Below are 25,894 nucleotides of genomic sequence, written 5' to 3'. Positions count from 1 at the left end.
TGTCGCTCCGCTGCGGAGCTTGCGAATGTCTCGGGATTTTGCCGAGAGCGTCGAACTCCATGAGGTATCCGCTGGCCCATTTCACGGAATGTTCAAAGCCGGAACCCTACGAGCATCTCTTTGGAACGCTTTTTTGTGGAAATAGGATCTTTTCCATTGTAAAATTCCTGTCGTGACAGTTCGAACGAAAGTAGGAACGAAACCACGAGGTCGTCGTAAGACTGCGTGAAAGGCGGCGACATTTGATCTGTGTTTCGAGCCTCGAAAAAAGGTGTTTGATAGTGCGCACGCGCATTCCGTGTTGAAGGCAGATGTTTGCGGAAATGTGGGAAAATACGTCGGCACAAACAGACGTGTTCGCGTATGAGCTGCGCATACGCGTCTCTGTACTCAGCATGGGAGGATCGCGAGTACCCGAGTTGGGCACGCTTTCATAGACCCGGATGGGTCACGTGAAATTCAGGTGCCAGGAGCACAGCGGCTAACTGTCCGCCGTTTTTCTGATCATCCGGTGCGAGAGGAAAACCGGGACAAGCACTAGAACACACTCGATTTCCAAAACAGTTTCCCTGCGAATGCGTGAACGGCACTCCGAGCCAGCCCCGTCTGGTCTCAATCGTTTCTGGTTCAGCGTCGATGAAGCTAGCTGCGTAATCCAGAAACACCGCTCAAGCGGTCGATCGAGGTGTGAACCTCGCCACTTCCGCGAACGCTCAGATTTCCACTCCGCCCGGAGCATAGCAGACTTGCGTCCAAAGCAGCATGCCTGTTGGTTCAGAGAGTGCGCCCGGACATTTTCACTGTCATTTCATAGAAGCGCTCGCTCCCTGCTCGATAACTAGAGAAAATCAAGGGGTCGATCTCGAGTTCTCATCTGAACCTTTGCACCCAGTCGGTACTCGATGGCTCACCGCACGCGTGGTTTCACGCTTCAAATCTGGTTGCTCAGTCGACAACAGCCGGAGGAAAACAAAGGCGGGTATCTAGAGTTCTCATCTGAATCTTTACACTATTCGGTACTCGATAGCTCTTTGTAGGGGTCGTTCTTTGACTAAAACCAAACCGATCGTACTACAAGGCCGCATCTCTCATGCGGACACTCTCGACGTAACAGTGCTCTCTCGGTTTTGGTTCAAGACTGCAGTCGTAGCTGTCTCCGGTGCTCAAGGTACCGTGAGACCTCGTCAGAAGAGAGCGCGCGTTTCTGGGACGCCCTTCAGCCTCCATTCCCTTTCTCATCCCGAAACACACCGTAGAGCGAACGAAAGCGCGAGGTCCGCTTTGTGTGGGAGAATCCGATGTTGACATCTGCATGGAGTGAGAACGTGTTGACGTTCTTCGGTGGACTCGCGTGTTTGTTATGGCTTCCATTTCCAGGAAATGGGGTACTGCTTCCATGTGCCGGTGTCGTCCGCGAAATTGCGCTCTGCTCACGACTGCACTGCCCGAGGAGCCACAGCGAATACGACACCGCGTGCAAACGAACCAATATAGGTCGCATCGCGGTCATGGAGCTTTCCTGTACCTGATTTCTAGATTGTTACCCAACCCGAAAGCGTTTGCTTTTCATTGACAAGGGGCGATTCGGTTCTACCGCTTGTAACACGCTCCAGTAGAGCGATGTCACGAACTTGCCGCAGTACCCGGAACCTGCCTCAGGCTCTGCTCTCTGCTCAAACACAGCACGCGTTACTCCTGGTGACATGCACCCGTCCATGAAAGCAGTCTTGGACAAGTAATGCCATGTCAGGTCCGGGTGATGGCCGAGGAACGGAAATCGGCCGCATCGCTATTCACGCGGTGAAGTGGAGCGCAGCGCGGCGTCCTTCTGCACAAGCGGAGTCGCGGGCGCCTCTGCTGCGTCTGGAAGCACGCTCGCGCCCCGGACTAGTACGATGATGCACATGATGCTCGCTAGGTGATATGACCTCGCCGGGCCTGCGCCTCAGTCATCAACCGCTGATCATCGAACATGAACGAAGAAGTGGACTGTCGGTCGTCTCGGATAGAGGAGCAATCAACTCCATGCATCATATTCTTAAGACGGTGATTCTCGAGGTAAAGTGCGCGATTCTTTCGCTCTGCTTGGAGATAAAGCATCTTCCACCGCTGAGACTCGGCATTCGCCACGCTGAGTAGTTCTTCCGAGCGCTGTATTCGCAGACGAAGCTCCGACTCATCCTCACGTCCAGCAGACGAACTCTGGGAACTATCCGGCAAACTAGGTACGGCGTCCGTCCCTCCCAATCCAGCGTGTTCAAATGCTTCCGCTGACGGCAAGAGTTTGTGTAATTCGATGGCAAGGCTTTCCAGCCTCTCAAGCTGAATTTTCTCCGGAATGTGTTTCTCTGCGATGGCGATCACGTTCTTGATAGCGCGCAAGGAGATAACGAGTGCGTTGTAATGGTGCAATAGAAAGCCGCAAACATGTTGCATGACCGAATAGTGATGTTCATCTTCGAGTGCCTTTGCGTGAACGAACAGTTTCTCTGTCACGCGTTTGAACTCTTCCTCGTGCTCCGCAAGCTTGGCCACGAGCTTCACCTGTGCTTCCATAGAAGGAACCCGCTTCGCTTTCTCCGATGCCAGAGCTCTTTGTGCCTGAATGTACCTTCGCTTACATCGTTTGTAGAGCGACTTGAGCCGTCGCAACTCATCGTACCGCTCTTTAAACTGACGGCCCTCGAGGATAATCGGGGCCGAAATACGTTCTGCGAACACAGCCTGTGCCTGGTGCGCAGCGCGCTCTGCTCGGCCGAGCTGCGCTAGCACGCGACGTTCGTCGCTCCGGTACAGATAGAAGGATCCCGCTCCTGTGCTCCGGTCACTGGCATCCGCCGTGCTAAGCGAGCTTATACTCCTGGTTCGAAACGAACCTTGCGCCTGCGCCAGCCGCAAGTCTGACTCTCCCGCGACAGCGCCGCCAGGGAAGCTTCGAAAGCTAGCTATGGACATGTACGTTTCTCCGGCTGCACGTCCCACGGATGAAAGGTCCCGCAGCGACGTGTCATATAGCTTGGCCTGCTTGATAATCATATCGTTCACATCCTTGTACTGCTTGCAGCGCTGAATGAGGCGATTGAGCTCCTCGTCGTAGCTGGCGTCCGCCGCAAACGAAGTTACGTTCTGGAACGCCCCCCGAACTTTGGCGAAGAAGGCACTCATAAGCGGTGATGACCACCCGTTTAAAATCCCAATCTCATCGAGATTTACAGGAACGACCGGTCCAAACTCTTAAACTCGACTAGAGGAACACCGGCAGCAACGACTCTCTTCCAGGCGGCAAACGCTGCGCTTCTGGTGTGCAGTGGTGGCGGGCAGCGCGCCGCCCGGCCGTAGGCTGGATGTCCACGCACCGGCGTGCAGACGCCTACCCGTTTTCCTTGACTGGCCACCTACTGCTGGTTTCAACGTATTCGCGTGCAATTTCACCTCGGGGCGGAGGGGGAATAGGGGTGCCCCACAAAGTTGGCCCTCGTCGACTCCTCGGGTCTCTTCTCCGGCACTGCGCATCTCCTGATATACACAGCGGCATTAAAGTCTCGGTTCGCACACTCCACACCTTTCTCGCCTCTGTTTCTACTTACGAATGCGACTAGTCCTCGAACTTTCGCCCTCCTTTCCATTCGCTCTTCCGTCAGCGGTCCGTACTTTTCTATATCCTCAGAGCGTCGATGGCACTTTTCCATCTCGTCCCTCTGGAGCGGACACCCCAACTCGTATTGTATGTATGAAGTTCGGAACTCATCTACATGTATCGTAACAAAACGCCGTGCGTACTCCTTGTACGCTCGTGGCGACGGAGCGGGCGTACACTCCTTTTGTTTTGGCGCCCAGCGCTCTGCTTCACACGCTGTTACGAGCCTTTGACTATCGTCTTCCTTGAGGGCGCCCAGCTGGTTGGAAAAGCTCGCGAATAGACACTGCTCCCCACAGTACAAGTTCGTGTGGTGACGAGCCCACCAAGCCGGTACTTTGCAAACCCCTTGCACAGATCCTCGCAATGAGCAACGCGAATTTTCACGAGCTCCCGAAAATCTCGAAAGTCCGCTCCGCGGATAGGCACCTGGCTGATCGCTTCCAGCTCTTCCTTGACTCCTGCATTCCATGTCTCAATTTTCTTCCTGGCATTCATTATACCGGATTCTCGGTCATAGCTCGCTCTCGCGAACTCCAAAAGTCGCGTGTCTTTCTCGCATAAGTTGCCGTCAATACCATCTTCCCCAGGCTTGGGTACTGCGATGATTATGGTATTCGTATTTCCGCGGTCCGTGCCAACGACACGGTCGTTCTCCTGCACCGCCGGCGTCGCAGGATCCGCCTCCTTCTTTCCTTCATGCTCCGTCACGGGTGACAACGAAGATGGAACCGGGCGATCCGCCCTCAAGCGCCGTCAGTGAACACCTATGGATACCCTATCGGTTTCGACGATCCCCGCGGATACCCCTCGCATGCTCGTTTTGAGACGCTTCAGATCGAGGATATTCTTCCAATACGTTTCCCGGCTCTCGCCGATGAATTCCTTGTTGCTTACACAGAACTCTATACTGATCTTCCTCATGATCCAGTAGAGGACGCTGGAGTTGATGGTCACGAAATCCGACTTGATCCCGCAAATCCGAACAACGTTGAAGCGCCTCTCTCGTAGGAAAGCCTTCCGTTTGTCCGACTCTCGATTTTTTAGGGCCGGCGCCATATCGGCCTTGCGTTCGCGCTCTCGGTTCAGGGACACGAAATAACGCAGGATGAGGGAATCGCACCTTTTCCATCCTTTTTCATATCTGATATCTTTTCCGCTGGGTTGACAAGCCCTAAGACCGCACGGTGCTCTTGCATAGCCGCACGGGCCACGGAAGCTTCATTCATACTCCGGTTTGAAGTCTCCTCGTGGACGAATTCGATCTCCCGTTCACTCCTGCTGTCGTTCGTGATGCCATCGATGCTGGCCCGTCTGCCTCTGCGAGAGATACCCGGGTAGAGTGCAAAGACGGCGCGTATCACGAAGCGTTTGAGGCTCATTATGAAATGGTTCTTCAGGTTCGTGAGGTACTTTTCACACCGTATGTGTAGATATCCGCGCCGTCCCTGTGCCGAGTACCGTTGAAGCGGTATTCCTTGTGATTTTCGTGGAGGACATGCTCTCGCTCATTTCTCCTCGGCGTTTCCCCTGTGCCAACCATCAGGAGGCGAATAAAGGTCCTGTTGATAAACTCTGCCGGAACCTCGACTCTTCGAATTTCCGTCACGTTGTCGTACATCTTCGACAATGCATCAGTCCTGAAGAAGCCTTTATAATACTCATAGCGTAAGACGCGACACGTTTTTTTGATGACCTCATGCGTTATTTGCTTTAGGGATCCTTGCTGCGGCGTAGAAGAAGGGCTTTGGCTCCTATCTCGTCGTACTGTCGACTTGCTCGCAGCTTTTGACGTCTGGCATCCTTCTTTCGCTTCTTCGTCCTGTCGTGTTCCTCTTTGCTTGGCACTGCGTTCCGTTTCTTTCCGACAGCCGGAGAAAACGGCCCGCCGGGATCCTCTACTTTCCTTTCTATATCTTTCCTTCTTTAATTTTTTGAAAAAGAAGACTCTTTGAAAGCTTCTAATATACACCGCGAAAAATCACTTGAATACACTCCCCTGAGAATTGAAATAGAATTGAATTGAAAGACTATAATTCGCTATGATTTTAACCCAAATATAACTTGTACATTAGAGCAACACGGTATTGATCAGAAACGTGTTTCCCTTCAACGGCGAGATGCGCGTCGTGCCTCGTGACGGCCAGATCTCCCAGATGCGAGTATCAACCGCACTATTTAGAACAAAGAACAGAGAATCACTATGATCCACTTACGAGATTACAATTCCTTCTCTCCCTCTGTGATAAACATTAAAAGGGGGAAAAGGATTCTATGTTGTCGAAAGTTTTTCTTCTAGGTGAACAGTGCAGCGCGCCGGACGAGTTTGCCGGGCTGGTGCTCGGTGTGCCTCGAAACTGGCTGGTGCTTTAGAGAGATCTGCGTAGCTCGTCCGCAACGCAGTCTGTTCTGGGACTAGGGGCAATCAGGCTGCGTCTGGACGTCGCACTAGTGGCAGTGGACTCCTAGTATATCGCTTCGCGCTGCCACAGGCAGAATGCTGTCTGCGCAGCTTGCAGACTCCCAGAATGATAATTTGCCGTGACTCCCTGTCAATAAATGTAGCATTCCTCGATTCGACGCCGTCAGTAGTATGAAGAATCCGCTCTGTCTTCGCGCTGTATCCTTACCAGGGATATAAGCGCTATTGCTGGTGCATCAAGGCAGATACTCGGCACACAACAGAACGTACGAAACGACCAGTGCATCCGAAAGGAAGTATAAGCAATGGAACTTGGCCGTGGATGCATCATCGTGGAGACTTTCCCCAGAGCCATTGCCCATCGCGCAATCTGGGATCCATGGCCCCTGGAAACGAATTTTGTGATCGAAGTAAAATCACGCCCGCGCTGCTGCTGTCGATGCATGGCAGGGTCAGGGCGGCGTGCATTCGTACAGCGTGCCATATGTGACGCGCTGGATACCGCAAGGGTTCCAGATACCAGGGGAGCGTTTATAGTTTCTACCTAAATGCTTCTACGTTTTTGTGGCCTCCACATAGGGCTTGCTTTTGGTATCGATGCTTGATTGGGTCCAAAGAACGAACAGGCGCCGGGCGTGCCGTGTCCCTTGTTTTGAGATAGCACGGGTTTTAGAACCTTTAGAGGTATCAGCGTTACCCAAATATGGACGATGCTTTGAGATACGACTGCTTTTCAGTACCTCCACGCGTATCGATTCGAAATACTGCAAGCGAATTGGCGACTGTGCGGAACCATAAAGAAAGATTAGAATCTCTCAGACACTAGGAAAAAGCGCTTGAAGAATCCCCATACAGGAAGCGAACTGGGTCCGATAGCGCCCCATTATCTAACTGCCCAAAAACGTAAGGTGCTTCCTCAAACGCAAAGCTCCGAACGGTGCAAGCTATAGCCTTGAACGCAGAGGAAAAGGTCGTCAGAAATTCCTGCACCACTGTCAATCGTCGACGCTTATCGTAACGACCAGCGAGCCACGGGGGTATCTCACTGACCTGGGAGAAGAGTATCTGGGCGTGGCTTCGATGGAGGCGGGTAGAGCCCAGCATCTCCACCGGTACCTCCTGTGCCTTGCGCCCATACCAGGAGCCAATGATCACTCGACCCGTGGCGCGGACTAGTTCCAGCGCAACATTGAGCCCCGCCGTCGTTCCAGACACCTCCAGCACAATATCGAAGCGAGTTTCTGATGACGATGATGATGATAAGTACGCCTGAACCTGGTCGGGTGCCAGCGTTTGGCAACGTGTGACTGACGCTTCTTTCAGCGCAACAGCAAGCTGCGCCCGTCGTTTTGCATCTGGCTCCACCACGAGCCATGTGCTCAGTGGGAAAAGCAGAGCTCCGCCTACCGCCAACACAGAGCCGTAGAGTCCAGCACCGACCACTGCAACCCGGTCGCCGAGCACCGGGGCAGCGTCCTGTAGCCAGCACGTCACCGTCTCGCTGACGGGAATCAGCTGGGGAACAGCGAGCACTAGCTCCCGAGTGGCCCCGTTCCAGTCGTCTGCGAAAAAAAGGACGTCACTGGCTTTCACAATGTGCTCCTCGGCGTGCCCAGCGAGGAGAAAAACAACGCTACCGACCCAGCGCTCGCGGTCCAACCCAGACCCAACAGCGACCACCTCTCCCCAGAGGCAGTAGCCAAACGTCGTTGGGTACAAGCTACGATGCTCCCGCCGTCCCGCATCTGGGTCTTTGTACGCCGCTATGGTCGCGTCCAGCGCATCGTCCGCCACAATCTGACCCCTGTACAACAAGAGTTCCGTGCCCGCGCTGACGCCCGAGCACAACGCTCTGACGCGAACCTCGTCTGGCTCCAGAGGGCGACTCAGCGACCCATCCGGAACAACTGCAAGTTGTCGTGGACCCAGAAAAAGTAGCTTTTTGGGACAATCGCCCGGCACCGGGACGCTGCCACCACAGCCACCCGCTGGTTTGCTCATACCAAACAGTGACCGCAGCGTTTGCGCCGGCGCCCTGGACGAAGCTGCCGCCCACCTCGTTGGCGAATGGTAGGGCAGACACCCTGTCGACGGCGCCCTGTTTTACCAGAAAACATACTCGCATTGGAACCCATTCCCATCGAGTGTATGTATATGTGTTTGTGTCTGTTCGTATGAGTGCTCCCCGGTGGAGTCCGCGGCATGCCATGAGGCTCGGCAGGACGACGACGTTGCGTTGCATCGCCTTCGCTCAAGAGAAGCTCGCTCGCGTCGCTCCACCCGTGCATCAATAGACGTTGCATCTGCACGTGCGCTGGAGTCTACGACATTCGCTCATATCAGTAGCTGAACCTGGAACACTGAACTGCTTGCTCTGGTCCTGCATGGCGATTTTTTTACGAAATTCTTTCCACGTAAAACGACGACATGCAACGTGCAAAAATTAAGGCTGAGAGATTCATAACTAATTTTGAGCGTTCCGAGGGTGTTCTCGGAGTCACTCCTTTGACGATTTGCTGCTGGGATTCGTCACGTCATCCGGATTAGCTCGATTTTCAACGCCTCTGAACAACGGTTTCTTGAATCACCGGTGCCATGATCGACTGCGTACGAATGAGTCATCAAGCATCACATTTCCTCACAACTAGCATGGTCAAATCAATGCATGTTGATGTTCTCCGTCCTTCTGTTTCAAGGCAATTCGTGGGCGCTGGAATTCGCGCCGACGGATTCACGTCAAAAAAGGAAACGGCGTCGTGGCATGGCGACTCTTTTTTACCTACACCTGCCGAACGTTCACTCGACTTGGGACTTTCAATAACCGATTCCGTTTGAAAGGCAAATTCTGCGCGCTTTGCGGACATCGACGATACGGCATTCGACAGCTGTTTGGTACAGCTCATGGGATGTGCTGGCAGAGGCGGCGGCCTCATCTGTGTGCGTGGTAAACGTTCTCGGACTTGCATCATCGCAAAGATCGCTTCTCATGGAAAATGCGACAGCGCTTTCGACGAAGTGAGCGTTGACGGATCGAAAAAAGTTGTCTGGATCACGAGTATAGATTTTGCTTACGGTAATTGTTTCATCATGGTGAACATCGCATTGCACAAACCGCCTATCGGATGGAACAGCGTGCGCGTGTCGGCATGCAGCGCCGTCAATCGCCCAGAAGAAGCCCCTGATCATAAGTTATGGCACCGGGCACGAAAACGGAACAAGGTATCGAAACGAGCCGACAGTATCGTCATGGGGATGTACCGAGCGATGAGGCGAGTATTCACGAGCGATAGGTCGGCGCTCTGAGAAGCAGCTGCTGTGCACGGATCGGAAGCAACACGTGACCACAGCCAGTGATCATGGATGCGAAGGGCGCAACGAGACTGTATGCGCAGGACATGGAGATGGCAAGCGAGGTGTCGATCGCGACCCCCGCCTATGCATGACAGGTTTCAGCGTCAGCCAGGGCCTGCAAAATCAGCACCTCAGCCGCTACCGTCTTCCGGCCACTGCTGACAACGGAGCCGGCTGTGCACCAGACACCCGCGTATGTAGAGCCAGTTACGAGCGACACGAAAAGAAATCAGTCTCAGATATATTCCGCAAAGGCTTCTGTTTCAAGTCACAAAGAATCGACCCAAACTTCAGTCTCCGCACCGCAGGTCGCAGCGGGATCCGTTCGAGTTAGCATTGATTTGATCGTTCCACGCATGACACTGCAAATCGCAGTGCGATTGCGCGCATCTCGCTCCGCGGAGCAGCAGGCCACCAGGTACGCACCTTTGGTACCTGTTGGTTACAGCGCCCTACACCCATTTGTTGGCGAAAGATCGCGAGCTCCACAGCGGCCACAGCGTGCGCACAATGCGGCCCAGCCGCACCAGCGGCGTACGGGCGTGCGCGCGCACCCGAACGGTCGCTTGGACTCGCGTGCCTACGACGCCCGCCTGCCAACTGGGGTATCTTCCGGTGGGCAATGGAACAGGAGGCATTCTCCTGTCCCATTTGTTATGTAGACGAGGTGCCCGAGGACGACCAACTGGTCTTACCCGAGTGCGGCCACCGGTTCTGTGCGCTGTGCCTCATCGCCTGGGCAGCGGTGCGCCCGACATGTCCGCTGTGCAAGGGCGCTTTTGAGGCAGCACTGGTGCGTCGGCTGTTGGACGGTACACCTCTCGCGCCGGGACGCTGGCAACTGGAACCTTTACCACTGCTTCGACGAGCGCCGTGGCTGGTACAACGCTACGGGCTCGCAGCGCACGGCGGGTACGCAGGGTGCCGTGGAGACGCCCTGACGTCGTCAGCATCAGCGTCAGCATCAGCAGCTACTGCTTCGTGGTTCGCTGCGGAAGCGCCAGGTGCAACGAGTGCTACCGCCACCGCTGCCGCCGCTATTGGCGTCGCCGTCAACGACGATGAAGACGACGGGGAAGAGGCTCGCGAGCAAGCCTTCTGGGAACAGGAAGCCTACGAGGCCGAGTTGCAAGCGAATCGGTTTCTGTTCGGAAACCGCCGCTTTGGAGCCGGCGGGTACATTCGTGGAGAGCGGCTTTACGGACGGCCAGTGCGACCGCACCGTCGAATGGGGCGCAAGCAGCGGTCGGTTTCATGACAGCCGACCGAGAGTGCGCCGGCTTCTCGTCAAGGTCACGCAGCGTAGTGCTTCCACTATGTGAATGCGACATCCATTCGGGTCTCTATACCGTCCACGGAGCGTTGCGACAGAGCCAGCGCCGACTTGCGCTCAACGGCCGCAGCTGGTGCCGCAGCATCCGCCACGAATGCAACGGGCTGGTTCTCTTTGTCGACGGGGGCATCCGCGGCGCCGGCCGACTTGAGGGCAACAGCGCCTGGATCCAGCGCGACACTGTAACTTGTATGATGAATCTTGTAAATGCCCACGAGACGGCTGGCTAGTTCGAACATGTCGTTTCGCAGTGATATGATGAAGAACTGGGCGTCACGGGCACGTTCCCGAATGTAATGTGCAACAATACTGACGTTCTTAAAGTCCAGGGCAGCATCAATTTCATCCATGACGTAGAAAGGGGTTGGTTTGTAGTGATGCAGGGCAAAGACCAGCGCTAGGCTGGAGAGCGTCTTCTCGCCTCCGGAGAGGTTGGCGATGTTTTTCCAAGTCTTTTTGGGCGGTCGTACCGTGAACGCGATCCCCTCGGAAAACGGATCCAGCGAGTCGATAAGCTCCAGCTCGGCGTCTCCCCCGAGGGTGATCATTTGATACATTTCCTTCAGCTTTGTGGCGATGATGGCGAAGCCAGCCATGAAGCTCTCCAGTCGCCTTTTTCGGAGGTCATCAAGATCGCGCCGCCGTGCGTCTCGACGCTCCGTGAGGGCATCGAGCTCAGCCATTCGCGAGCGGTACTCGTCCTCTTTCTTCTGGTACTCTTCAATAGCGCTGAGGTTGGGTTTCAGCTCCGCGAGGCTCCGCTCCAGAGCGGCAATTTCCAGACGCAATCGCTCGGCGGGGTCGATGGATGCCTCAGCGCTAGCCGCAGACGAGCCAGCGTTTCTCCGACCTCGACGCCCTCGTCGCTGCGTCTGCTTCTCTGCTGTGCCAGACTCTGAGCTAGCGTCCGTGATGCGCGGCTCGCCGTTGCGGGTTGCATCGCCCTGGTCATCATCATCATTACGATGATCATCATCATCATCATCGTCGTCGTCGTCGTTGTCATCGTCGTCATCGTTGTCGTCGTTGCTGGCAGAATCTCGAACAAACAACAGGGGCATGCTTTCCTCAAGCTCCAGCATGGACTTGCGAGCCGCGTCCGCCTGGCTGCGATGCTCCTGAATCTGCGACTGTAGCGCTTGGAGCTCCCTAGCAAGCTTCTCGAGGCGATTCGTTAGGTCAAGCTCGTGGCGACGCCAGCCCTGCAGCGCATGCTGATGCTTCGTGAGCTCCGCCTCTATTTCCTGGAGATCCTTTTGCAGCGCTTTCTTTTGCGCCTCGTGCTCTTGCTGCGCTTGCAAAACAGTCGCTGCTTGTTGCTCGAGTTCGCACAGCTCCGCATCCCGCTGCTGACGTTGCTCTTCGAGTTTTTGTCGCTCTAGATGAGCACGTCGAATTGCCTCGGAAGATTTCTCCAGCGTTTTCTCATTCGACTCAAGGGCGATTTCAAGCTTGCGTATCTCGTCTGCGATAGCCTGCAGCGCATCTTGCAGTTTCTTGACTGCATCGCGGGACTGGACCAACCGCTCGCCGCCGATAGCCAAAATGCGCTCCTGCTGTTCACGAATGAGCGCTTCAAGCGCACTGGCAGCGGCGTCATGCTCCGCGCATTCACGCTCAAGATGCGGTATGCTTGCCTGCAGCTCAACGAGCTCACGTGCCTCATCCACCTCGAGTACAGCTTGACTGCTCCGCGTATTCAAGGATTTCATTCGATTCTTAGCATCCTGGAGTCTCTGTTCGAGACAGGATTTCTCCAGGCGGGCGCGCTCTAATTCCTGATTCGCCGACCGCGCCTGTTCGAGAAGGCTATCTCGCTCGCGTTCGCAAGCCGTGAGCGTTTCCAGGGCCTTTGCAGCGCATTCCTCCGCTTTCGCGAGCGCCTCTGCCGACGGAGGTGCCGCCTGAATGGCATTTCCACCACATGTCCGCGACTGCTTCACGTTTGAACGCGAAGTGCCACGCCCCGAGGCTGCGCTGCTGCTGCTGCTGCCGCCGCCGCCGCCGCCGCACATTGTTCCGGATGTTTCAATCAGCTGACCCGACAAAGTGACGACCCTGTTCCGCCGAGTTGGCTGGAACGCGATTCGTGTCGCTTGCTCCAGATCTCGAGCAACCAACGTGTTTCTGAGCACGAAATAGAACGGCAGCCGGCCGGCGGCGTTCGAGATGTCCAGCAAGTCGAATAGGCGTGGGACACCCTCCGGAGCAGGAAACTTGCTCTGCTCGATTTGTGACTGCAGGTAACGAATTTTCTCCAAGATAATGAAGGTAGCGCGCCCCATCTTGTTTTCACGGAGCATTTCAATGCACGCCTGGGCATCGTCGACGTTCTCGACGACCAGATGATCGAGAGCTGACCCAGCGGCGGCCTCTAACGCAGCGACAAATGCGTCCGGAACAGTGCCCAGGTCACCGAGACGGCCAATGAACCCACGAATACTGCCTCGCTGTGACGCTTTCCACAGCGCCTCGAGCATTCGGTTTCGACCGCTGCTGGCGGCATGCGACGCATTTGCTTCCTCGTTCTGGCGTCGGAGACGACTGAGCTGCTGTCGAGCTTCTTCCTCAGCTTTCCGCGCGTTTTCGAGCCGAACTTGTGCATCGCGAAGTGCTCGTGTTTTCGCGTCAGCTGTGGGTTCAATTTCGCTTGCAATGCGCGAACCAAGCTCGCTGAGCTCCTTTTCCAGCGTCTGAATGAGCTTTTCCGTGTCTACGCGGTCCTGCTCGGGCGCAGCCTGCTTTGCGACCAGCAACTGTAAGCGCTGCTGGGCTACGGAGAGTCGCTGGTGTGCAGCATCCGCTTTTTCGCGGAGAGGTAGCAATTCCGTCTGTTTGCGCTCCATATCTGACCGTAAATCAGTCGTTTCGGTTCGGAGGGAATCATAGACGCGTTGCAAGGCCGCCTCCGCGTTCGCAAGCTCCGTTTCTAGTTTGGGCTGTTCCTGCTGGAGCTCACCCAGCCGAGCCCGAGACGCCCGTTGGGCCTGTTCCAGCTCCGCATGCCGACGCTCTTCGTTGCGAATGTTGGTGGCAGCCTTCTTCTCGCGCTCAGCTAAATGCTTGAAGTCTTCGCGAACACGCACGTCGCGGCGCTCGAGCTCAGCAAACGCCTCCTTAGCCGCCTCAAAAGCTTTCGCCACCTCGGTGTGCGCCTGTTTCGTCTGATCCCGTCGCTCGACCAGATGCTGCACAGCTTTTTCCGCCGCTGAGAACTCGTCGCGCTCCGTCTCGAGCTGCTTCTTAGCAAGATTATACTGCGCCTCGTCAGCGGCCTTCGCCTCTTCTAGCTTTTTGGCGTCAAGTTCATGCAGTTGCAGCCGTTTCTCATAGATGTCGTGCTCCAACACGAGATACTGCTCTGCTTCAAACTTGGCTTCCTCGAGCGCTTCGCGCTCCTTATCGACAGCCTTCAGGCGATTCAAGCGTACGGTGCGTTCTTCGGTGAGTGTTTCGAGCTCTTGAATGGCCTCCTCAATGGGTGCAACCAGCTTGTTCGACCCGATGATGTCTTCGAGGTACTCCAAGAGACCCGTATCGTGCGGGTTCACAGCCTTCGGCTTCATAAGGGATATTTGCTCGACCTCCCCTTGAAGAATGAGAAAACGATTGTTGTCCAAATCGATGCCCTTGCTGCGAAGAAACTGTTGGAGCTCCGTGTAGGTGATGCTCTCATCATTCAACAAGTACGCAGAAGTGTTGTTGCGCGCCGCTGTTCGCGTGACGGTGAAGCCGCTTCCGGGAACCACCTCATCTGGTTCGTTTTCACTCGCGTACTCTTTATCAATGATCTGAACGAACTCTATGGTGACGGTCGCGCTAGCCGCATCCGGGTAGGCCTCGGAGCGGTGGATCAGCTCGCTTACGCGGTTGGAGCGCATTTGCTTCGCACGCTTCCCGAACACGAACAAGATAGCGTCGATGACGTTGGATTTCCCGCTTCCATTGGGACCGACGGTAGCGTTGAACTGTCGATGCAGGGGACCGATACAGACGTGACCTCCGTATGACTTGAAGTTTTCCAGCTTGATGTAACGAATGACGAGGCGCTGCTTCTTTGTCTCCTCACAGGGCGACTCTGTGGGGTGCGTCCCTTCGTCCTGAGCAGAAAAGCTATCGCTTTTTTCGGTGCTCATTCGTTCAGAAGCCTAAATTTTAGAAATCGGCTGCAAACTGAAGGTTTTCGCGAACAGACCACCGGCACCCGTGGAAAGGCGAGACTGCGCGAAGAGGCGCTGTATCGCCGCCTCAACGCACTGGCGTGTTTCGTGGCCGCCCGCGCCGAGGGATTTGAAAATCAGAACGGTTCGACGGGCTATGTCTATGATGTACATATTTAGAACGAATAGTACAGTCTGCGATTCTGGTACCACGGCACCGTACTGATTTCCGTGTGCTTTTCTCACAGCTCTCCAGCAAAAGCAATGAATTCGGCAGATAGGGGATCTGTTGCGGGGAGACTGTGTGCTGTCACTGATAGCTAGCGAATACCGAGCTTAGCGCTACTAGTCAGTCATCGTATGGAAGGCAGGTGGATGAACCCCCTTTGTCGTTGTCGTTCACCTGGGCAGCGTGCACCCTAAACAGAACTTATCTACCTAAAGCTATACCCGGGGTTCCATCTCAACCCATTCCAGTTCATATCTTCTCTACGAATATTACCAAAGAAACCGTCGGGTACGAGGGTTTCGGACCGCTGAAGTGACCTCTGATGCAGCGACGCGAGTGCGCGTGGAAGAAAAGCACGCCTCTATTCGAGAGCGCTGCGCGTTGAACAGCAAACGAACGTTTCCATACGGAAACGCTAACACTTACGACAGGAGCGACGGGTGTTCGTAACGAGAAGACATGCGAAAACGACAACAGGATCAGCTCTAGAAGCGATTCAATCATGTGTTCGCCTAACTATCGACAAACGGGAAGAATCGTTCAACACCTCATCCTTCGTCGGAGGAATTCATGCTCCTCCGTCTCACGCACCTATGTCCTGCTCAGAGAAACCGTCGTTCTTCCTGGCTCGTAAGCGATCAAGTAGTACGCAGCAGATACATGCGTTGATCTGCTCTTTGTGCCAGCTGAATATCCCTGGTTCCATCCAGACGGCCGATTCTTGTATGTTTTCAAACGCTTTCTCTATGCTCACGGATCCATAGATGAGTCGTTCGCATTCAGAGAACCGTTGAATGCAGAACGGCATCAGGAATCATGTGACTTTTCGACGACGTCGCGCTTAGCCTCTCTCGCCTTCTCACACATCGTCATGCAGCTGTTCATACGTTATCCAGACGCAGGGCTTCCCGCTGTCCCTTTTCCTCTCGTACATAGGTCTATAGATCAAACCCTCATGCCGAGACGCAAATAATGCTCTGAACAGAAGATGAAGTACGGCCTGCTCGTAGGGTCAGAGATTCGCAGACACACGCTTCTCTGCATACCTCGACGCGTCCGCGATCGGGGTATCTACAGCACCGATACCGACATTTTATCAAGCAAAAATCAAATTATACGCTGGTCAATATCGAGCGCCTCGTGAGGCACTCCTCATGAGCGTTGTAGGTTCACCTTACTGAACCAGAAAATCTGGGACTGATGGAGGGTAGTCATCTGATGTCGATGGTGGCAAAATGACGACCAATTGCCGGAAGAGATCGAAACGGTAGCGAGCTCGGAAGAGGCATGGCAACGAGAGCGAGCGCCGCTTGAAATCACTCGAGCTCATGTCGTTTCTCTCTGCCTCGGACCGAAGAACATCGTATCTGACGCAGTGTTGGGAGGTGATGGCTGCTTTCCTCGCATCTTGCGTTTCTTCGTGCTCCTGGACGGCGCCGTCCAGCGCAAACAAGGCTCGCTGCCCGCATCAGAGCGCCCCGGCCTTCTCAAGCGTCTATTCATTGTGGTTTGCACGTGTCACATCATGGCCTATTCTATTACAGTTGGAACGTGTGTACTATATGACCACGTCAGTGATCTACGGGTGGCACTCGCGCGCACCTTCGAAGCATTCGAACGACCTCTCGAAGAGCAGTGGCGGTTCTCGCCGATGGTTCTGTGTTCACAGAGATGGAATGGAATAAAGTTTACCCAGACATTGGAGGTCAACGGAATATCTGTCTCCATGCACTTTGTTAAATCGAGGCCTGCGTCAAGCAATGAGACTCGTTTTTCTACGGTCCCAGGCCGACAATGAGAACGACTTCGCGGTGGACGTGGATCCCGGATTGATGGGCGTCATGACCGTCGACGCACCTCTCTAGCAAAAGGGGATGAGCCAGTTGCCTGAATGGAAATTAGATGGCACTGGTCGACTTTTCCGGGGCCAGGTGATTGCAAGCGTCGATCATGATAGGCGTCGAGAGGTATATCGAACAGTAGAGGGACGGCGTCAGGACCCATGTCGACGCTCTGAGCACCGCACCGAAAAGCGGCGGATGCACTCTGTGCTTCATTTTCACCGTGGATCAGCGTCCAAATCGCTCGTGCGGGCGACAGTTGGCAGGTTGATCCGGGATTGTGCAGGCATTGCCAATGATCTCTGTCGTATACAAGCAAGGCGCGCTCATTCGCCAACTTCAATGTGTTGGGGAAGCAAATGACAGACACGGAGCGTTGCTCGATGCTCGTAGCCTATGGTGCTGGGTGTGCTTTAGCGCTTAGGGGCTGCACTCGTGCTCGTTCGACACGAGCGTGAAACGAGAGATCGAGATATCGATCCTGGATGCTTCTCAACGAGGCGTTCGAGATGACATACAGGCACCGGGTGCATGTGTTACCGCTGAAACAGGTATATAAAAACGGAATGCAACAAAGCCGCTTGCATGAGACGGTTCACTGTAAGATAAGCGAACGTCAGTTGACCAGGCAATCGAGGGTGACAAGCGTGCCATGGTGTGACTCTACAAGCGACCATGAACCCACGCGCTCTCCGCACCGAGACTGGAATGTCTCTATCAGCCTATGGAATCGTGTCATGCTTCCGGAGCGTCCAGCAGCTTGATAAGGAGCGAGCTTTCGGGCGATTCGTTTCCCACGGAGTTTGGTCGTTTTGCTGAAATGCGGAAGACTTGCGATAGAAACATGCAATGGTCATGCGAAAGGGCATTGGAATCCACCGGGGACACGGCACTCATACGATACGTTCCAGTAACGCTGCGACGCTGAAGCGCTGTGAATATACACCAGGAAAGATTTTCCAGGTCAAATGGCGAACGATATCGATGTACCATGATCCAGTATCGTGGATAATGCATCCATCATGCGACACGGGGCGGGGCGACAGCGAATGGCCCCAGGATGCTGCGCAAGATTTTGATTTCTTTCAAGCAGAACAGGGAAATCTTACTCAGAGCCCCCGAGGTGCACGCAGTATTCTAACGATGTACGAGTGATGTTCTGTAACCAGAGGTCCCGCAAGCGCCAACTGAACGAAATACCAGGGAAGAGGCCCTGATTGCTCCAGATACGCTTCTGCGTGGCCCGGTCCCCTTGTGGTGTTTCTGGAAGCAAATTAGGCCGAATCGATCCAGCGAACCTCTGGATGCGGAGCATACCCCAAAAATGCTTGCTGCTCTGTCAGGTGCGCTGCCGCTGCGGTTACCCCACAGAGTCAGGAAAGCTTTGCAGTGACGCCACGAGCGTCGACTTGAGGCGTCGTCGACCGTTTGCGGGGTCGCGACTCGCTGTCAGTCCTTGGGAACCAGCGTGTCGCGCGGCTGAACGAATTGCCGCGACGACGCGAAGCGATGCGCTGAGGAACCTCGACGCTCTAGTCAACGCCTAGACGCAGGGTGCACCGTTGCGCGAACCCCGAGAAACTGCGCTGCGAACGAGCCGCGCGCTTCAAACAGCAGCACAAACCATAGCATAGGCGCCTACAGCACCAAACCAGCGATTCTCCTCTGTGTGTATAAACGTTCACCTTGATAGTAAACACGCCCAATACAGGGAAAACACCTCGCTCTCGTCCATGATGCCGTACACGACACGAGCTGCGCCCAATTGCCTGTCTAACGCCGATTGCGCAGGCACGCTCATCATTCATGCATCGCCGGATGCGTGCGTGCGTGCGTGTCGCCGAAAGACACGCATCACAACCTACGTGTCCCGTGTGCGTGCCACGCGCCTTTGCCATGCCATGCGCAGCGTGCAGGGCTGCTCACATACACCAGCGTCACCTGATGCTATAGGAAGCGCTGCTTCACGAGCATGAAATGCTTGGGTGCGTTTTGTGCAGTGCGTGGAAGAGCGCGTACGCTAGACGCGGAGTTGACCACGCTCAAGTCGATAGATCTGCATAGTGCTACGATAAGCAGTCATCTCGGGAATACCGCTGGTGCCGGCACACGCTTGGCATACAACCCCTGAACACTGGACGCCGGCGTTGCGGACGTTCGCTAATGCCGTCGCGGTGTCTCGTGAGCGACTAGCCAGGATGGCTGCGGTAGCAGCGACGCTTGCAGAAAAGCATATCGATCGGTCTGAGTACCCACGGCAGTGGCCGAATGCACTCGCGACAGCGAATACCACTTGAACATCGATCGGGAAGTCGTGCACAACGCGTCCGACGTATGAGGCGATGCCGCATACTCATGACGTGATGCGTTGCGTTGCGTTGCGTGCAGAGCCCGTCGGAAATCGGTACGGTTTAGAATTCTCCTCCGTCTTGGGTTGTGATGCTCAGTTTGCAGAACAACTTATCGCGTGGGCGTCATTCAAACGGATTTTTCTCACTTACTTTGCCGTCCAGCGCGATCGCAGTGGCGCTCGCACCAACGCCTCCCTGCCCATCCGGGGCTGCTGACGCGTCTCCGGTTTGTGTCTCTGCTCGAGCCGTCGATTCCTGCTCCGTTCTCGATACCTTTTCCTGCCACAACTCGTCAAACAGCCCCGAATCGCGCGGTGACGTGCGCGATTGCGATTGTAAAGCAAGCGCACCACGGCTCGTCACAACTGGTGGCGGCACCGCAGCCGCTGCAGCCGGTACCGGCATGTCGGCCGAATGCGACGCTGACGGCTCCGCCGCCGTCAGCGACAACAGCGCCGTGTGACCCACTGCTGGCAGACGCGTGGTTTCGTTCGACCACGCCCCGGCAGCCTGTTGCGCGTCTTCATTGCCACCATCGGACTCAAAGGGGTTCCGAGCCGCTGACGTTGAAGCGGTTCCGGGCATGTTCGCGGCATCTCCCGCCGCGTACATCGCATACGCATTTCCACCAGGATAGGCGCCGTACGGCATGCCATACATCATGGACGCACCGGGTGGCGCTTGGCCACTGGGAACGTTGCCCATCTGGGGCGCCGCGCCTCCGTACCCATAAGCCGCCGCATACGGATAGCCGTACGGGTTCCAGGCAGCACCAGCGTATGGATACCCCTGGTTGTAATACGCCGGGTGCATGTACGGATAGCCGGGCGGCACACCGTAGGCATTCTGCGCAGCGGAAGATGCCGAAGCGTAAGATCCGTACTGTGTACTGGGCGGTGACTCGATGTAGTACGCTGGCGGCTGCGCTGCCGCTGTAGCCGCCGTGTCGGCTCGGGTACGGCTCGCTTGACTGCTGTGCACTGGTTGCGGCTGCAACGCCGGCTGTTTGTGCTTCCTGGAGCTAGAGGCTCCGCTGCCGCGTCCCTGTCCGGAAATCGCACTCGAGCGCTCTTTCTCAAATGCCTCGTCCTCGTCATCCTCGTCGTCTGAATTCAGCCAGAGCAGTGTGTCCTCCTTTGTCGCTGCGCTGGATTTTGTAAACCTGCTCGATTCCGCCGCCGCCGCCGCCGTTGCCGTCGCTGCTGCTGCTGCTGCTGCTGCGCCGCCTGTGCCGCGCGCACGCCGGCCCGCTCCACTCGAGTTGCTTGCTGGAACGCGCTCATCATCCTCGACGCCGTCGTCGTCGCCTGCTGCGTCTTCACTCTCACTGGAGCCGTCCGAATCTTCCTCGTCGCTCGACCCAGCCGTCTTGCGCTTACCTCCAGTGCGCGACTGCATGGCGCCCACATCCGTGGCCTCGGTTGCGGCATCCACTGTTGCTGGCTTCTTGTTCGTACGGGAAGCCTCTCGAGCCGCTTCTCGATTCAGGACTGTTTTCGGATCCATCAAGCAAATATCTTCGAACCGGTTGATGACCAGGAGCAATTTTTCATTCACAGCAATCGCCTCTACCACACTCTTTTCCGAATCCATGCTTGCCACCATGTTTTCCATCTCTCGAAGCATTGCCTTGCAGGTCGTGATCAGCGATGCTATGTCCTCATCATTGGCGACGGTACCGGCGTCCGGTGCGGAGTCCATGAGCGCAGCGGCAAGATCAGCGGCTTCACTGATATCCCGCAGCTCGTAGCGCGGTCTAGTTGGGTTCCGCGCTGCCGAGCCTGCCGCCGCGCCAGAAGCTCGCGCTTTCATTGTGCTAGGACTGCTTCCTGAGAAAGAGTCAGGCGTGGTCGGGTTCTGTCCAGACTCACGCTGACGACGGAGTTCGATGGCACGCTCTGATGTGCCCGGCCGATACACAGCCGGCACCTCAAGTGCGGGCATAGGCGGGAAAGAGTATTTGCGCGACTTGTTGCGCCAACGCTTCACAAAGAACTGCCCCTTGCTATCGTAAGGGCGGAAACGCTCAAATTCTTCGCCCCAGGCTTCGATCAGCTGCATCACTTTCATGGCCACCGCCGGGTAGTAGATTGGCTTGTCGATCTCCCCAGTGGCGTATTTGCGCTGGAGGGCTTCCTTATCGAACGTAGCGTAGAAGCGCTCGCGCATAGAGTTTTTGTAGTCGGGAACAACTAGCCGCCACATTCGGCGAAAGAAACGCTTGTTTGCTATATGCATATAAAAGTTTGGACATTCCTCCATCAGTCGTTGGAGCAACGCCAGCGTCAGAAGCAGCGTGCGCTCGTTCTTCACTTTCAGACGGTCTTTCACAGCACGCGCCGTGATTTCTCCGCCACGCACCATCGTCAGCACTTGTCCGATGATAGGGTCAAACTGCGGGTACGGCGGCTCAAGCGGCAAGTCCGGACGCGTCGCTTCATCGATCATGAGGTGCATCTCGCTCTGCGGCTGGCCCGTAAACGCTATCGTCGACGTTGACTCGTACGGATTCGTGTAAGCAGCACCAAAAGGACCTGCACCCGCAGCAGCGCCTCCGTAGCTACCATAGCCGCGAACTGGAGTCCGCAGGCCGTCCCCGCTGCCCCCAGCGCCGTTCACGGGCCCGGACCAGGAACGCGACCCAGTCGCCGGCGCCGCCTGCATCCTCCCTGTTTGGTCAGGGGAATATCCGCGATAGTTCGACGACTGCGCGCCTTCTGTCGAGTTTTGACTCTCGGAAGAAAACGGGAAGCGCCCACTCCCCGACGATAACCAGTTTGTCTTAAAGTTGGCAAGGCGTCCAGAAGCCGGCCTCGCCGTAAAAGTCGAACCCCCTGAGGGATACTGCCTTCCTTGTATATTCGCTTGATGTTGTCCTGAAGTGCTGTCGTAGTAGGACATGAGCCTGCTTTCAAAGCACGACGCGCATGGACGATACCGCACTCCTAGAAACAGGATCCTGCCCGTTTGCCGTTTGGCGACGCGCACACACAGCGCGCTGCGCAATTCACCCGCCGCACGGATCCGGATGCGGCACGCATCGCAGCGCTGCGTGCTGTCGAGTGCGACGGCCGCCAGGTGAGCGCCCCAGCGCCGCTGCGCCGTTCCACCCGCGAGCGCCGATCGAGGGAGCAGTTGGTGTTCCGCGAGCGAGTGGCGCAGCGGCACCTGCATGCACGCGCGCGATCCGTTCACGAGACGTGTCCGGATCGCGCGCGTCTCACGTCGACGGGCTACAGATGGGTACTCGGGGGGCGCGGATGCATCGCGGTCGTTTTTTGCCTGGTTGACGGTTATCGGTTTCAGTTTATCCGTGTTCATTTGGATCCTCAGGGGGGTGTCCCGCAAAGTTCGCTCGTGTGAGCTTCACAGGTGTCGCGTTTCGGAATGCACATCTCGTGATATTGATGGCGGCGTTGGAGTCGCGGTTCACGAACTCTATATGTATTTTACTTCTGGTTGATCTCGCCAAACCAGAGATTCCTCGGACTGGTTTCTTCTGTGCCATTTACTGCTCTGTCAGCTCTCTGTGGGTTTCTATCGCCGGAGCGCTCCGCTGGCTTCTCTCATTTTCGACTTTCTGGAGTGTCTGTTCTGGCTTATCCCTTGGATGCTTTATTATTGGGAATGATCGCACTTGTTTATGCGCTTGGGTTAGGACCTTACCGGAGGACGAAGGACTTGCGGAAAAAAGACGACATGTGCCTTAGTGTCATCGTGTACTGAACGTTTCAGCGATTCGCTTACTCGGGCGATCATGATATTTCCCGAAAGATAACACTCCTTCAATACGGTTCAACAAACGAGTGCACGGAGGAGGAATAAGAAGCTGCTGCTCGAACTTAAGGGCAACGGTGAAACGCCATGTTGTCCAGTACGAGGACATCGCCGGACGTCCAGGACAGGTCTTCAATGATTCGACGAGGCATCCGAGGTGCTAAGACCAGAAAGTAACCGCTTACTCGTTGCAACTGTGCCGAAAGACAGAAAATACCCACTACCGAGCAACTCGATAACAGTTTCTTTCCCCTGGACGAGAAACGGTAAAAGGGGGCAAAATTTTCCACATTCCTGCAAGTTTACCTTCCAGGTGGAGCGTCCCACGAGCCGGACGAGTGTGCCAGGCAAGTGCTTCGTGCTGCCTCCCGCGGCGGATACAGGGGTTGCGACCTGAGCAACTCGCCCGCGAGGCACTTTCTTCCTGGACTAGTCGTGATTAGGCTACATCCAGGTATTCCACCGGTCGCCGGATCATCCGAGCAAATCGCTCCGCACTGTCACGGGCAGTAGGTCTGTCTGCGCAGCTTGCTGGCTCCCAGGTTGAGGATGAGTTCCTACTCCGCGCCCTAGGCACTGCGCCTCGAGTGGACGGCCTGAATGGCATGGCCAAGCCGTTCTCTGTCCGTGCTGCATCCGCCCCAGCAGTACATTCGCTAGCGTAGACGCCCATCGCATGCGCTCGGTGCACAATGGAACGTACGAAACGACCAGTACATCCGAGGGGAAGTATGGGTCATGGAATTCGGAGGTAGAGTGAAGACTAATGGACGCTTTCCCGAACAGCAATATCCATCCCAGGATCTAGTATCCATGGTCCAGATCAACGTTCTGCCAAAACAGAAAACCACGCGCGTTGTACGTCATCGACCCGCTGCGTGGTCAGTGCCTCTAGCACGTCCACCAGCAACTGCTGCAGCGAGTTGTTGAACTGGTGGCGGGAAACCACAAACCCGGAGCTTGCGGCAACGACAGGTTGGTATTTTAGGCGTACTCCATAGAGTGCCCTTATGGCCTCCATTGAGGACTGGGTGGAAACACAGTTCTGCGACTGCTGCGGACGCTACAGGGAGCCAGTCGAAGCCGGCGAGCCAAAACCGTGTGTCGGCTGTGGCTCGTTGCCGCCCTTGCCTCAGAAAACCATCGTGTACGAGGTCCCTGTGCGACCTACACAACTTCTTTTAGAACTGCAAGCGGCGTATACGAAGCGTGTCTCCGGTGAGGACGGGCGCGCTGGGTCCGCCGCCGCTGCACTGACCACGGATCCGTCCATGGAAGCAACGCGTCAAGTCGTTCGCGGGGGCGAGTGTTGTCCCAAATGTAACAGTCAGGAGCTCTATTACGAGACTGTGCAGATGCGCAGCGCAGATGAGGGTCAAACCATCCTCTATGAGTGCTGTCGCTGTCGAACGCGCTTTACACAGCACTCGTAGCTACGGCGGAGCACCGTGATTTGCAGGTTGTCGCTGGGGCCCCGTTTAGACTTGGATCGGGCGCTTCCTATGTGGTCACGGGCATACGTCTGCTCCAGCATGACATCCGAATGCCACGAAATGAACGTGGTGCCGGTGGCGCTTGTGTTCCCGCATGAAGCAGCGTGAACGCATAGGTAAGCGCGAGCGGTGCACAGGTTTCCGAGCCAAGGCTGACCGTATCTACCTGCACGGGCCCCGTTGTTGTTTATGCTCATCATGTCATGCGAAGCGTCCACCGGAAGGAACACGGTGCTCCAGCACTGCAACGCGCGATCACGACAGGGCACAACGCTCATCACCTGGAGGAGCGCATCAACTCCGGGTATTTGAGCGGGATCTGTGCACCTGGAATCCGTGGATCGGCATCAGCGATCCCTGCTCAAACTGCGTTTGGAAGACGCTGGATGTTTCCTCAGCGCGCTTTAAGAAGAACGACATGCAACAGTGGAATTAGTCGACGCGAGTATTCCGTTGTTGCGACGGACATGACCTGGCCGGGTCTTTTGCGGTACGTCGTTTGTTCCGCCCCATTGATGAAAAACGGTGTGCAGGCACCCTGGACCGCGCGACTAGGAACGCGCTCACACGACGTATCCGACACAGATGTTCAAATAAAATGGGACACTGGACTGCTGGCTCTAGTCCTGGCTTGACATTTTTATCGGAATGCTGTTCAGGTGTACAGCTTCGATAACCGAAGTGTAGCAATGGGGTCTTACGGATTCGTCCGAATTCTTGGGATTCTCGCTTGTCTCCTGGGCGTGGCGCTCTGGGCGCTGTGCCACTGGAAATCGTTGCGGCACCGCAAGACCGATGCATGGCGACGCCCTCGAACGAGGATTCGTAAACCAACCGGTTTCATGGTCCAGGTCCTGGGTAGCAATCTGCATGCTTTTCCGTGTCAAACAGACAGGGTATGCGCAGACTTTGCATGCATCAGGTTTTCTACCAATCAGGTTGAAGAGGATTTGTGGGTACAGCGATTCGCGCTGCTGGATGGACGAGAGCAAACACCCGAGATCTTCCCTCGATGACTTGATCACATAGCAATGCTGAGATAGCGCTGAACTCGGCAATGCGAATCATCGATTGCGTCCCAAAGACCAGCCTTTTTCCCCCTATATGTGTTCATCGACGAGACGCCATTCTACAGCAGCAGCACGGTATCCGCGATGCTGAACACGGCCAAGTACCAGCCAGCGCCCTCAGCGCACGCGCCGCATCACGCACAGTCGACGACCGCTCTGACGCTAGAAGCGAAGCCCGTGACGCTCATTGCCCGCATTCGATCCACAATAGAACAAATGAATAACCAGTA

General features: G+C 55.7%; 6 protein-coding genes and 2 non-coding genes across 8 annotated transcripts, besides 2 other annotated features; 3 read left to right on the top strand and 5 right to left on the bottom strand.

Annotated features, from left to right (window-relative positions):
- Positions 1–1,914: 1,914 nt before the first annotated feature.
- On the bottom strand, positions 1,915–3,165 carry CYME_CME033C (hypothetical protein; the record flags this gene model as incomplete). The annotated part of the gene is made up of 1 exon (XM_005535495.1): positions 1,915–3,165. One exon carries the CDS (start codon positions 3,163–3,165, stop codon positions 1,915–1,917), a length of 1,251 nt encoding a protein of 416 aa, XP_005535552.1.
- A 324-nt stretch (positions 3,166–3,489) lies between these two features.
- Positions 3,490–6,173: a sequence feature (repetitive element).
- Positions 6,174–6,881: 708 nt separating this feature from the next.
- On the bottom strand, positions 6,882–8,060 carry CYME_CME031C (hypothetical protein, conserved; the record flags this gene model as incomplete). The annotated part of the gene is made up of 1 exon (XM_005535494.1): positions 6,882–8,060. One exon carries the CDS (start codon positions 8,058–8,060, stop codon positions 6,882–6,884), a length of 1,179 nt encoding a protein of 392 aa, XP_005535551.1.
- A 1,972-nt stretch (positions 8,061–10,032) lies between these two features.
- On the top strand, positions 10,033–10,668 carry CYME_CME030C (unknown RING finger protein; the record flags this gene model as incomplete). The annotated part of the gene is made up of 1 exon (XM_005535493.1): positions 10,033–10,668. One exon carries the CDS (start codon positions 10,033–10,035, stop codon positions 10,666–10,668), a length of 636 nt encoding a protein of 211 aa, XP_005535550.1.
- A 56-nt stretch (positions 10,669–10,724) lies between these two features.
- CYME_CME029C (chromosome assembly complex Condensin, core subunit C) lies at positions 10,725–14,879 on the bottom strand (the record flags this gene model as incomplete). Its single annotated transcript, XM_005535492.1, has 1 exon — positions 10,725–14,879. The coding sequence occupies one exon, from the start codon at positions 14,877–14,879 to the stop codon at positions 10,725–10,727; it is 4,155 nt and encodes a 1,384-aa protein (XP_005535549.1).
- Positions 12,953–13,585: a sequence feature (possible transcribed region).
- Positions 14,880–16,805: 1,926 nt separating the features above from the next.
- CYME_CME027T lies at positions 16,806–18,727 on the bottom strand. The gene has a single exon (XR_002461242.1). It is a non-coding gene; the product is annotated as a hypothetical transcript (transcript).
- Positions 18,728–18,874: 147 nt separating this feature from the next.
- On the top strand, positions 18,875–20,472 carry CYME_CME026T. Its single transcript, XR_002461241.1, has one exon. It is a non-coding gene; the product is annotated as a hypothetical transcript (transcript).
- Positions 19,448–22,645, bottom strand: CYME_CME025C (hypothetical protein, conserved; the record flags this gene model as incomplete). Its single annotated transcript, XM_005535491.1, has 1 exon — positions 19,448–22,645. The coding sequence occupies one exon, from the start codon at positions 22,643–22,645 to the stop codon at positions 19,448–19,450; it is 3,198 nt and encodes a 1,065-aa protein (XP_005535548.1).
- Positions 22,646–24,111: 1,466 nt separating this feature from the next.
- On the top strand, positions 24,112–24,534 carry CYME_CME024C (DNA-directed RNA polymerase I subunit; the record flags this gene model as incomplete). The annotated part of the gene is made up of 1 exon (XM_005535490.1): positions 24,112–24,534. One exon carries the CDS (start codon positions 24,112–24,114, stop codon positions 24,532–24,534), a length of 423 nt encoding a protein of 140 aa, XP_005535547.1.
- Between the last annotated feature and the right edge of the window lie 1,360 nt (positions 24,535–25,894).

Source organism: Cyanidioschyzon merolae, chromosome 5 (assembly GCF_000091205.1).
Source record: "Cyanidioschyzon merolae strain 10D DNA, chromosome 5, complete genome".
NCBI classification, from domain to species: Eukaryota; Rhodophyta; class Bangiophyceae; order Cyanidiales; family Cyanidiaceae; genus Cyanidioschyzon; species Cyanidioschyzon merolae.
Note: the sequence above shows the minus strand (reverse complement) of the source record. Positions and strands in the feature narration are given on the sequence as shown.